This window comes from Ctenocephalides felis, unplaced genomic scaffold, assembly GCF_003426905.1.
Source record: "Ctenocephalides felis isolate EL2017-DRISC unplaced genomic scaffold, ASM342690v1 CF-g0.4_SCAFFOLD_01886, whole genome shotgun sequence".
In the NCBI taxonomy this organism is placed as follows: domain Eukaryota; kingdom Metazoa; phylum Arthropoda; class Insecta; order Siphonaptera; family Pulicidae; genus Ctenocephalides; species Ctenocephalides felis.
Window position 1 is genome coordinate 46,585,769 of NW_020538040.1, and position 12,608 is coordinate 46,598,376.

At 29.5% G+C, this 12,608-nt stretch overlaps 1 protein-coding gene and 1 long non-coding RNA gene across 2 annotated transcripts in view; one reads left to right on the top strand and one right to left on the bottom strand.

The window, feature by feature from the left end:
- Positions 1-12,608, top strand: part of LOC113376822 — a 137,494-nt gene that overhangs the window by 1,326 nt on the left and 123,560 nt on the right. The window lies entirely within an intron of this gene.
- On the bottom strand, positions 845-4,952 carry LOC113376817 (zinc finger protein 664-like). Its single transcript, XM_026616884.1, has 5 exons — positions 4,771-4,952; positions 3,653-4,259; positions 1,830-1,913; positions 1,162-1,336; positions 845-1,094 (listed from the first exon to the last, which is right to left on the bottom strand). Exons 1-5 carry the CDS (start codon positions 4,789-4,791, stop codon positions 902-904), a joined length of 1,080 nt encoding a protein of 359 aa, XP_026472669.1. The 5' UTR covers positions 4,792-4,952; the 3' UTR covers positions 845-901.

Sequence of the window (12,608 nt, forward strand, 5' to 3'; positions counted from 1 at the left end):
ATATATGTATTTTAAATGAGGTACATTATTTGTACAGTTGTATAACCCATAGCAGAATCTTGGTCCGATCTGTATAAATTATTGAGTTGTACTTTGTTTAATTTTAATAAACTTTGAGATTCTTAGCATACTTAATTATATGTTAGTTATACTTAATTATATGGGCATTTGTCTAACTAATGCCCATAGAACTCCTCCGTAGACGAGAGTACTTGTAAAAAAAATTTTTACTGTTAAAACACTAATTAATTTCCAATGAAGAAAAATAATTGGTTTCGATTACAATGGACATCTACTGAAATAGCCTTACCATCTTTTAGTTATGCCACTAGTATTTCAATTTGGTACACTGAATCTATTTCAATTAGGCACTTTATTTCTTACAGTCCTAAAGATTAGTTGGTTGCTCTCTTCATTTAATGCACATGAAAAATTTAGTTCTCCCATGTTTTGCTGTTCAAAGCAGAAAGGTGCAATCTACAATATGAGAAGGCATGTCTTTCTCTTAACATAAATATTATTACTTTTAAGTTTTCTGTTTATATTTTTCTGAATATTTACCACCTGGTAAAGTGTACAATATATTAAGGCCTAAAAACTGATTTGATTCATCATTTTTTGAAGTTATTACATAGTGGTTCCGAATTCTAAAAGTGAAATTTGGCAGTCATTTATGTCGAAATCAATTATTGAATTTTATGTTTTCATAGCTAATAAGCAACACTAATTTATATGAGAATAATAACACTTGATATACTGTCAATTAAATATTATTCATAATCATAATTTTTCAAAATATATACAAATTCAAAACATTTAATGTTACTAAACAGCTTTGGTTTCTTTTATTCTATCAACAATTTATCTAACAAATCCTATGAATTCTCATTCATTTTTCATTTTAATTTTCATGTTCACTTTTTATTTCCACTATCGTTAAATAACTATCACTGTCTTTGATAGAGATTTGAATTGATTTATTTTCAGATTCACTGTTCTCATATGATGACAAAGAACCATTACATTTAAGTTTATGCCGATCTAAACTCACTTTTTGAATGTATCTTTTATCACAAAATTCACAGCAGTGTGGTCTGAAAAAACAAGAAAATTTTAATACAAAAAAAAAACAATTTCGTCAATACAAAATAAAATACTCACCTATGGTTAATATGTCGACATTCGTGCTTTTTCAAATTTGATTGTTGTGTAAAGGACCTCGAGCAGGTTTTGCAAGTGTGTGGTTTTTCTCCTGTATGTAATAACTCATGTTTTGCCAAATTGGATTTTTGTGTGAAACTTTTATTGCATGTTTGACACGCAAAAGGCTTTTCACCTAAAATGAAAATATCATGAAAAAATTTATCAAGAATTACTTAAATTACAAAATCTCTAAAATATTTTCATATTTTATAATTTATTCTGGATATGTAATACAAAGAGCTGTTTTGTTATATGAACCATTAAAATGGTAAATGGTACTTTTGGACTAGAATAAATTAGGATAATTTTTTTTTTCAAAAACCTAATGTAAAAGGAATCCGAAAGATCTGAAACAGAATGAATCAGGAAATGAAATGAAATAAACAAACTTGATCAAATAATCATTTAGGTAGTCCAGACTACAAAAATTTATTAAAAACTTTTAAGAAATGTGATTTTTGATGAGATGATTTCAATAATAGCAAATACTGATAAATACTATATTTAGTTTTGAAGGACCTTCATCAGCATGACTGAAGATTTTTTTTTTTTTCGATAATATTGATTATTAGTATAGAAGCTATAACTGGAACTAAACAATATGAATATATCCAACATTTCAATACCTGTATGAAGAAGTTGATGCTTCAACATATTCGCTTGTTGGGAGAAAGCTTTTCCACAGACTGAACAATTGAATGGTTTTTCACCTAAAATAAATAATTTCATTTATATACATATTTTTTAGTTTGATTACATTATTCAAAATGTTCATTAAAACTTCAGAGACTAATTAACTTCCCGTAGGGTAAGTTATAGTAATCGCAAAAAAATCGAAAATGAAAATTTTTGCATTTCTCGACGTTTCAAAGGTTTCTGAATATTTTGGCATACCTTAGAAAAAATGGATGTATGTGTGTGTGTGTGTGTGTGTGTGTGTGTGTGTGTGCGTGTGTGTATGTATGTGCGGATACAAATTTTCGTCGACGATTTCGGGAACACCGATCAACCGATTTGAATAATTCAAAAAACATTCGATTCGTATTGATAAGGAGACATGCTGATTAGTTTTTGGCGGAGTCAGGTCTAGCCGTTCCAAAGATACGGGGCAAAAAGTGCCGAAAACGGTAACTCGGTTTTTAAGAGAACGGAGCGTCCGATTTTAATAATTCAAAAAACATTTTACTTGTATTGACAAGGTGAAAAACCGATCAAATTTTCATAAAGGCAGGTCTAGCGGTTTCGGAGATCTAATGAAAAAAGTAAAAAAAAATGCCATTTGGCTGTCAAAAATGATCATTAGACATATGCACATCAAATTATCAGATATTTTATAGAGATTTTAACAATAAGTATAATTTTGGTTTACATTCCTATGGGTTCCGTACCAATGTTTACGCGTTAGACGTCGACGCGGAGCTTACGCGGTTTGATATTTCGTCTTTATGCAGTTAAAGCAGTACGATTGCTTTGAAAAAAAGTTTAGATCTTTCAAAATATGTCAAAATAAAGAAAACATTTTTTTTTCAAAAAAAAAAATTAACGAAATTTTTTTTTTCAAAAAAAAAGTAATTTTTTGTCTAATTGTTTGTCAAAAATCTTATTTTTTCGAAGTAAGTTTTTTTCAAAAATGTTAATCGTTTTTAAAAAAATAATTTTTGGTACGGGAAGTTCCAGCAATTTGCCTTAAGGCACGATGCCTTAATTGCCTTAAGACAGAATTCCACTTACAGCTAGTTTCATAATATTTGATACACTGATTAGATAAGGTGATGGTTATGAGCTATTTTATTTATCTAGTTTGAACATGCAATTACTCTTTTATGCGATATTTGAATTTACTACTTAGGATATTTATTTTTATATAAGAGCAAAAAACATTATTGGTAAACAAATCGACAAAACTCTCTGAATCAAAATGATACACTTGTGTGTATGGTTTATAAGAATTGTAGAATCATCTCATAGTCCAGTCATTTAAGCTTAAATTAGGTAAGAATCTCGAAATTCGAGATACCCAACTGTAAGTCTGTAAATACTTGTATTTTGCACTCTAAAAGTTGTCACAAAACCTACATATGGTAGGGTGTACGCAACATATGTAAGTTTTGAGACAACTTTTAGGGTACAAAATACAAGTATATATAGACTTACAGCTGGGTATCTCAAATTCCGAGGTGAATCTACTATAATGACTGGACTATACTCTTTAATACAAAGTATTTATTATTAAAGAAATCATAAAATAAATAAAAATGCATTAATAGAAATGTGATTCAAGGCTTCTAAATTTGACTTCAATAGTAAATAGATTGATAAATCAATCATATTAGTAAATTTTACATTTATTATAATACCAAGATTACTTATTCATCTGATTTTTTTTTATGTATTTAAATAAAGAACTAAAATAATTTAAATGAATTATTGAGTGATTTTCAAATAGTACCTGTGTGTACAAGCTTATGCTTTTGTAAATTTGCCAACTGAGTAAATCCTTTATTGCAAATATCACATAAAAATGGTCTTTCTCCAGTATGAGATCTAATATGTTTCCATAGATTACTTTGTTGCGAAAAGCTTTTCTCGCAAATAAGACACTTCCAATGAGATGTTCCTCCATGCTGTATTTTGTGTTCATTTAATTCTGTTTTACTTGGAAATTCCTTCAAACATGTTCTACATTTGTATAAAGTTTGTGCACCTTCACACTTCGGTACAACTTTCACAACTTTTTTATTGTTACTTTTGCTATTTAATTCTATTTCACTTAAATTATATAAATCTGACTGTTGTTCATTATCTATCAGTGAAGAATATTTTGATACATCGGCCGTTATGAAATGATCGAAATCTTCAAATACAATTTCTTCATATTGAGTTGATATAGCTGATGAATCTTGTTCACTCGAGAATGGCAGGACAAGAACACCAGCGCTTTCAATACTTAAATCTCTTACATCAGTCCGAGTTCTTTGTCCGTCAATAACTACAGACCCATCTGTATCTATTCCCATTACAGGTATACTTAAAATAAACTTTGAAGAAAACTGGTCCTAAAATGTATAAAATCATTTAGTTCAAAAGAAGTCAGATGAGGTAATAGTAAAGGTTTCATAAAAGAGGGTATAAGAACAACGGAGTATACTTTAAAGTTTTTTGGTATTATTCTATATTCATAAGGTCTGAATAAACTAGAAAAGTGAGCTGGTTATTCGTAAGCTTAAGTATGTCATGGATTAGCTGCAGCTACAATATAAATATCATATGAGTAACTATAACACAATATATTAGACTATTTTGACATTAGCTAGTTTTTGCAACACCACAATCAATCATAGTTTTTCTCGAACAATTCAATGTATGGTTATTTCTTTTAGATAATACAGGTTAAACCAATTTCGTTATGAGTCACACTTTTATTGAATATTATCGGTCATCCTTGATTATGATTTGATATTATGATTATCAAATTTATCCAATATCGGATAATAATAATATAACAAGCAGTTGTTTACACAATGTAAACTACAATTTTCATTCTCAATCTGTAATATTATAACTCACCTCATACAAATCAGAATTCATTGTTCTTCCTATTTTCTAATAATTATAAAGCTATGCTATTAAATTGATTAATATACACAATTTGAGCAGGAAATTTGTAGGTTCAAAAATGACACCAATGCATTCCTTAGAAGTCTGGTGTGTAAATGCATTTGATGTAACTCAATATAAAACATTTTTAAATTTATTTGATTATAGAATAATTATTAATATAAATTTAACGTTCAGATTTTTTCATTTATATTCCTGTTACTTTTCTAAACTGTCAAACTTGCTTGTTATTTTGACAAACTTGTGCACATGGTGTGATACAGGCGTACTTCTCGTTTGTGTAGAGTAATAGATACTGTAAACTACATGGATAAAACTTGCTTTTCTTTTTCTCCTCTTTTCATGGATAAAACTTGCTTTTCCTTCTCCAGAAGATTAGTATCGATTTTGATATTTTCATTTCTATTGCGTTACATTAAAACAATTTTATATTTTTAGTTCAAAGAAATAAATATTTATTGTTACATTTCACAATTTTTTTTAGGAATTCAATTTTTTAATTTTTTTTACGGTTTGCTGCTAATTTATTCTAAAGAGATTTGCAACACTCGTTTACAATTAGGTGTTCTAGACGTTTTTCTCCTGTAATTTTCTGTGTTTTTTTAACTTCCCGTAGGGTAAGTTATAATAATCGCAAAAAATCGAAAATGCATTTTTGTATACATCTTTACGTTTAAAGATTTTTGAACATTTTGGCATACCTTAAAAAATTAGATGTAAATGTGTGTGTGTTCGGTTACAAATTCTTGTCGAGCATTTTGGGAAGACAAATAAACCCACCTGAATGATTTAAAAATCATTCGATTCCTATTGATAAGGAAACATGATGATCAGTTTTTGGTAAAGGCAGGTCTAGCTGTTTCGAAAATATGGGGCAAAAAAGTGACCGAAATGGTAACCCAGTTTTTGAAAATTTTCTATTATTAAAAAAACAATGGATTCCTATTAATAAGAAGACGTGCTGACTAGTTTTTGGCATAGGCAGGTCTAGCCGTTTCGAAGATACTGGGCAAAAAGTGCCAAAAACGGTAATTCAGTTTTTAAAAGCGCGTCCGATTTTAATAATTCAAAAAACATATTACTTATATTGACATGAACTTACTAAATCTTTTTTTAAAAATTTAATTTTTGGTACGAGAAGTTTTAGCAATTTGCCTTAAAGCACGATGCCATACACCACTAGTTTGAATAAGGGGCCGTTCAAGTATTACGTAAGCACTATAGGGGGGCGGGGGGTTATTGATTTGATTATTTTGCTTATTTTGGGTAAGAACTTTGCTTACTTTTGCTGACAAAGGAGAGGGGGGGGGGTAAATAATTGTTATAAATCTGCTTACGTAATACTTGAACGATACCTAAGTGGAAAGGGTTGAAAGTGCCGATAATAATGTAAACCGGTTTTGTCATTAGTTTCTTAATTCGTTTTTTAGTTTTTTGATGCACTTCGTATAATTTTTATTAATTTTTGTTTGTTTGCGAATAATAAATACTTGAACAACCTACTATATACAATTTTTGTTTATATTCATATTATTCAGCTGTCGGTGAATGCATTTCTCAATGTACATTTTCCTACTGTTGAAATCTTCTTAATAATGGTTCGAGTGTAACTCTATATTTGAATTTTATTATCTATTACTTTCTTACTCACTTCTGAATTATTAATCCGTATGATTGATTAAAAAATGATGAAAGTAGAAATTAAAGACAAATCTATCAAACTTTCTTTATCTTGTCTTACTTACTTTGTGTAATATAGAATAAAATAAAACAAAACTCCAGAGAGAACAACTAAAGTCTTAAATTAAAATTCCTAAACTGGCTTTTTAATAAAAATCTAATTAGTGCTGTCGATCTGCTAAGAAAGCATCAAATGACCAGCAAAAGGGCGAAATCTATAATGATTGAGAACCTGAAATGTATTGCTTTCCGAAAGCGGAACTTAATCTAGGTTGCTTTGAAAACTCTCAACATGATTGATATGTCTGGTTAATATAAAGCTTGATGCTTATTAAGTTTCACAATATTAAACTTTTAGACGGATGATGCCGTATATATTTTTTGTAGAATGTTCTGAAAACAAATGACAAACTCATATTCTGATGTTTAATAAACAAAAACAGTAAAGTAGAAATCAAATATCATTCTAAAATTAATTTATTAGTGAATGTTTTCCGTTAATACAATGATTAGGTAAGCTCTTAACAAGTATACGTTTGACTTTTAAACTCACCTTGTTTGACTATTTTCTTACATATAAAATATTTGTCAACGTTTCAGAGGTGATCAAAGTAAGAACAACATGGTAAAGAAGCCAGAGAGTGAGAAGTCTACTGAAGGCAAAAAGCTTAAGCATGAATGCCTTCCAGCAGGAAAATACTGCCTTATCAGTTGTGATATGGATACAACTGGACGAAGGTTAATAGATGAAATATTCCATATAGCGGCATACACTTTAAATAGCCAATTTTCCCAATACATCATGCCATATGCAAATTTAAAACCAAGTGTCAGACGAGAACATAATATTCGCGTTACATCTGATGACCGTTTTAGAGTTTTGAGAAGCAATATAAACAATAAGGTTATAAGAACGAAGTCAGAAATATTTGGGTTATTAGATTTTTTGAATTGGCTAGCAGATGTCAAGTCAAAGTCAGATGGAGCAGGTGTAATTCTCATATTTTATGAACCTAAAAAAATAGTATCTTACATGCTCTTAGAAGCTCTTCAACGTTACGATTTACTTGGAAAGTTTAATGAAATTGTTAAGGGTTTTGCAAATGGACATGCATTAGCCGAAAAGAAATGTTTAACTACCATGAAGTCTTTTAACCTTAAAGTTTTATCCAGAGTCTTACTAGATCGAGAAGAACAATTCGATAATGCATCAAATAGAGCAAAAATATTTGGGAAATAGCTCAACATTTTGGTCAAGGTGAACGAAAGCACTTAGCAGCTGGTACTGGAGATCCAAATCGTGTAATATTAGACAACATGGTAGAAGTAGTTCGCCAGTATTCTTATCCTACTTCTGTAGAATTAGGTGAACTAAAAGAACTGCGCAAAGTAGCTGAAAGAAGCAGTTCATTCCAGCCAATATTTAGTGCAGCTGGCAAAATGAATTATCGGGATATTCAGCACATAAATGCTTTAAGATCAATATTGGCTGAAGGCAAATCTGATTATAATACCATGAAAAGTACTTATGAAACAGATGGAAAACAAGGCCTAATAAAGGAATTGGCCAAATTGCAAATTACAAGGAAAGATCAACAACATGATTTATTAGAGATATTGGACTCACATTTTGATCCAAAACGTACTGCCACTTTCCCCAATACAAAAACGCCAAAAAATACTAAAAATAGGAAATTAAAAAAGACTGTTAGCAGTGATGATAGTGGAGCTGTGTCTCTTGATACAACTAGAACAACTTCTCCTTTAAAGAATGCTGCAGATAAATCTGTGAAGACTAATTAATTTTAATGCCAGATAAACTTGATTTTTGATATACATATGTTGGTATGTAGTTATGTATGTAATATACTTTAATAAAACCCATTTCAAAAATCATAATAATATTCATATTTTTTAAATTTTATTTAAGATATCTTAATGTATAAATTTAATTTGATTTTATTTAGAGCTGTAGAGCTTGTAAATTCAGCTTTTGTTAATATCCAAAAGTCATACAGATTATGTTCATATGGATTGTGATTTATCGGTTTGGATTTACTAGATGGGCATTATTGAATAGTATTATTTTAAATTGTGCCTTATATTCATTAAACTTTTTCTTAATATTTTTAAGTAAAGCTTCTTTAGGCGCGACCAGGGTGTAAATTCGTACAAATGCAACGAAAGTGCGTTACGGCAGATGAGATATGAGTAGTGCCAATGATTCGTCATTCGCTCTCGATCATTTTTGTACGGGTCGCTTGTGATTAGTCGTTGCGTATGTGTATAGAGATCTGTCGTTGTATGCGTACCGATATCGACAAGGAAATCGGCGTAGATAAAGTTAAATCGTAGTATAAAGCTTGATTTAATGAAAAATGCCCGAATCAGAAGAATATTTTACCCTGTTTCTAGACAATAATAAAACAAATTAAACATTTTTACTAAACGTAAGTTTATTGACTAGAAATTATTAACTTCCAGTTCGACGATTTCGGGAACACGGTTTAACCGATTTCAATTATTCAAAAAGCATTCGATTCCAATTAATAAGGGCACGTGCTGATTAGTGTTTGGCATAGACAGGTCTAGTCGTTTCGATGATACGGGAAAAAAATGCCAAAAACTGTAACTCCGTTTATAAAAGAATGGAGCGTCCGATTGTAGTAATTTGAAAAACATTTTACTTGTATTGACAAGATGAAGAACTGATTAAATTTTTGAAAAAAAATGTCACTTGGCGGCCAAAAATGCTTATTGGACATATGTACATACAATTATCAGATATTTTATAGAGATTTTAATAATGTGTAACATTTTGGGTATTTTTTTTTGGGTTCCGTACCAAAATGCACCCCACTCGTTATTATAATTTTTGTAATAGTGAGGAATTTTTTATCGATGGAGCAAATAAGAAATATTTTTATTTGGCAACATATTGCTTTCTATTTTTTTATTTTTGGAACTGGGAAATCTGTTTCAAATCTCATAACTCTAACCACTGACCTACGGTCCAACCCTGCAAAACAATTATCGTGCTAAAAATGCCTAAATTTATACACAATAAAAACATATGGTTGGCTGATGAATTTGTGTTTAAGGGGGTTGTTTGGTTTTTATTTATTTTTTTCGATTTTGAGATTTTTTGATATTATGAAAGCTAAAAACCTTAGAATTATTTAAAAAAAAATCATCTCAATATCTATTTTTTTGACGAAGTTATAGATATATATTTCTCTATATGTATGATCCTCTGAAACCGTTTTTTTCATCGCTTTGCGAGTTATTGTATGCTGCTCTCTTTTTCATTCTAATACGTCATGTACGTGGCCTTTTTAATGTGTCAGCATCTTTAAACACCATGGTGTATTTAGTACATTAAAATAATTGGTGTATTTAGTACATTATATTAAAAACTTTAAATACGTTTTTCTCAAATTGACTTTTATCAATGCGGTGCCACAAATTAAAAAAAAAAACTACAAGTCGGATCGACCAATTTGTTCACCAGTGCAATACCTAGTCCCCCACCTCAAACAACTTGATAACATTACGCAAAAAAAAATTGCGAAGCTTCTCGCCCCAAAAAAAGGCATTTTTTGACAGTTTGTTTCAGGCGATGCGCAACGGATTTATCTGTGGCACCGCAAAAGAGATCGATTTTGCAAGGCCGACTTTGCCGCCCCCTGGTTAAAAAATGACAGCGAAAAAAAAATTCGTAATATTCTATGATCTTGTAATTTCTGTTTAAAAAAAACCGCATGTCTCTATGATAAATACATTTCGAGAAAAACAAAAACAAATATCTTGCATTTTTCGTAAAAAAAAACGAACAACCCCCTTAATAATATAATTGTTTTAGCAAAGTTGACTTAACCATTTTCTCATTCATCCAACGTTATATTGACAGTGTTTTTAGTATCACAATATTCCAAATTTATCTTTTATCTTGTTCTTGAGATTATCAGGATTATCTTTTTCTTGAGAGAATCAGCCTCTGTCATTTAGCATATGCCAAATCAACTTAAGATTCAGTATGATTCCAAGACCAAAGTATATAACTTTGTTTTGGTGCAATTAAATAGAAATCATTAAAATACAAAATAATCCTTAACTGCGGATATTAACTGTTTTAACAGAATAGATGAAAAATATTGGATGAACGAATAATGAAAAAAATTCTCGATATAAAACGATTACATTTAGTACAATAACTTGATTTTATTAATTTTGCCTTATCTGCAGTTAGTTTTGAAATCGCAGAAGTTTTATAAAAATAATTTTGTTATTTTGTGTTTGTCCAAAGGTCCTGGGTCGTCCTATAATATTTGTAGTTTGTTCATTATTCAAAATTGAATTTAAATTTGAATGAATTCTTTACCTGAAAAGAATCGGTAATAATAACTTCAGTAATATGTAATTATTGTGTTATTTTATTGCAAATACAGTTCATATACAATGTATCATAAAATGCAACAAATGTATTTTTATATGTTTTGTGTTTCATAACAGGGAGTAGCCGTTTGAAATAACCAGATCCATTTAGTGTTTCTCTCTAAAGATCGGTGCGATCTGTATGAAATGTCCGATTTTACAAATCGGTGAAGTATTTGAATAGTTTCTAGTCATGTTATTTTCATATTTAGGCCACAACTTATCTAATAACTGTTAAAATAAATTTTAGTTATTCCCGAACGATTATTATTTAATGCGCACCATGCGCCCTACGTTTCATAGTTATGTATGAATTATATAGTTAAATAGATAACAAATATGGCATAAAATGACTATTCAAGTAGTATCCCTATGTACAATAATTAACCTAATAAACTATGTACAATAACAATCACGTAAATGAAATTTGTCCGTCGTTATCGTGTTATATTTTATGATTGTTATGTAGCTGTGTTAGCGACAATTTTTCTACCATGTTCCAAAATTATGTTATATTCACAAAGAGTGCTGCTATTTCGAATATCTTTAATCTATAATGTGGATTATCGTTTACAATAGTTTTTAGTTTCCGTAGCACTAGACTAACAGCTACATTTCAAAAATAAAAAATAAATTAGTGAAATAATATTGACACACGATTTAGATTGTCTGTGATTCCAAAGCAATTTCTCCGAGTATGCATTTTTATGCAGGACCAGAACAAAAGTTCTCTGACCGCATATGTGGTGTACGACCCGAGTATTTGGAAGATATTTCTAGCATATGGAAGCATGTTATAAACATAAAAACTTAATATCTCAATGTCCAGTATTTTAAATACTTGAAATCACATTTAGTTCATATCCAACAAATAATATTCTATTAGACCCATTATAATAATTTTTCTAAAGCCCCGAAGGCAATTCTAACTCTGTTCAATTATAACAACGATTACTTATACTTATTTCCATTACTTAAAGCATGTTTTTCATGACGAATTGATACATGATAAAAAATAAACATATTCCTATCCACATTTGTACAAAAATTGTTGCATTTTCTCATTATTTAGGAGCACTACTTTCAGTTAACTTAGGTCGTTCAATTCGCACCTTGAAACTTATTAGGAAATAGTTTCCATTTACTTAATACGTATATGCTTTCTGGTTATTGTTTGCAGTATGTGGTAAATAAATTGTTTGTATCTATTAATGGTGGTTGAATGAAATATTATTTATAGAATTAATGCATACTTCAATGAACCGATAGTTAATGGAAACCTTTATTATTCAATTATTAATAGTAAATGTTATAAAACAGTTCGTGTATTATATAAAGTCAACGATGGCAAGTGTTCTTTTAACATGTTGTATTCGATCGACTGTATACTTTGTGCCTATATATCCTATATGCAATTTTCCTAATTTTTACACAAATTTTCTAAATTACAATTAAATCAACACATTCGTTTGTATAAGTCCAGAAAACTTTGGAAGAACATGCTTAATTATTTACCCATTATGAACACAATATCAAAATATAAAAGGTAGATAAAAATTTGACACAATTTGGAAAACTTGTATTCATATTAAATAGAATTTCGAGCATAGATTTTTTGTTAAAATTAATACAAACTAACTAACTCGAGACCAAATTATATGTTGTATACTATC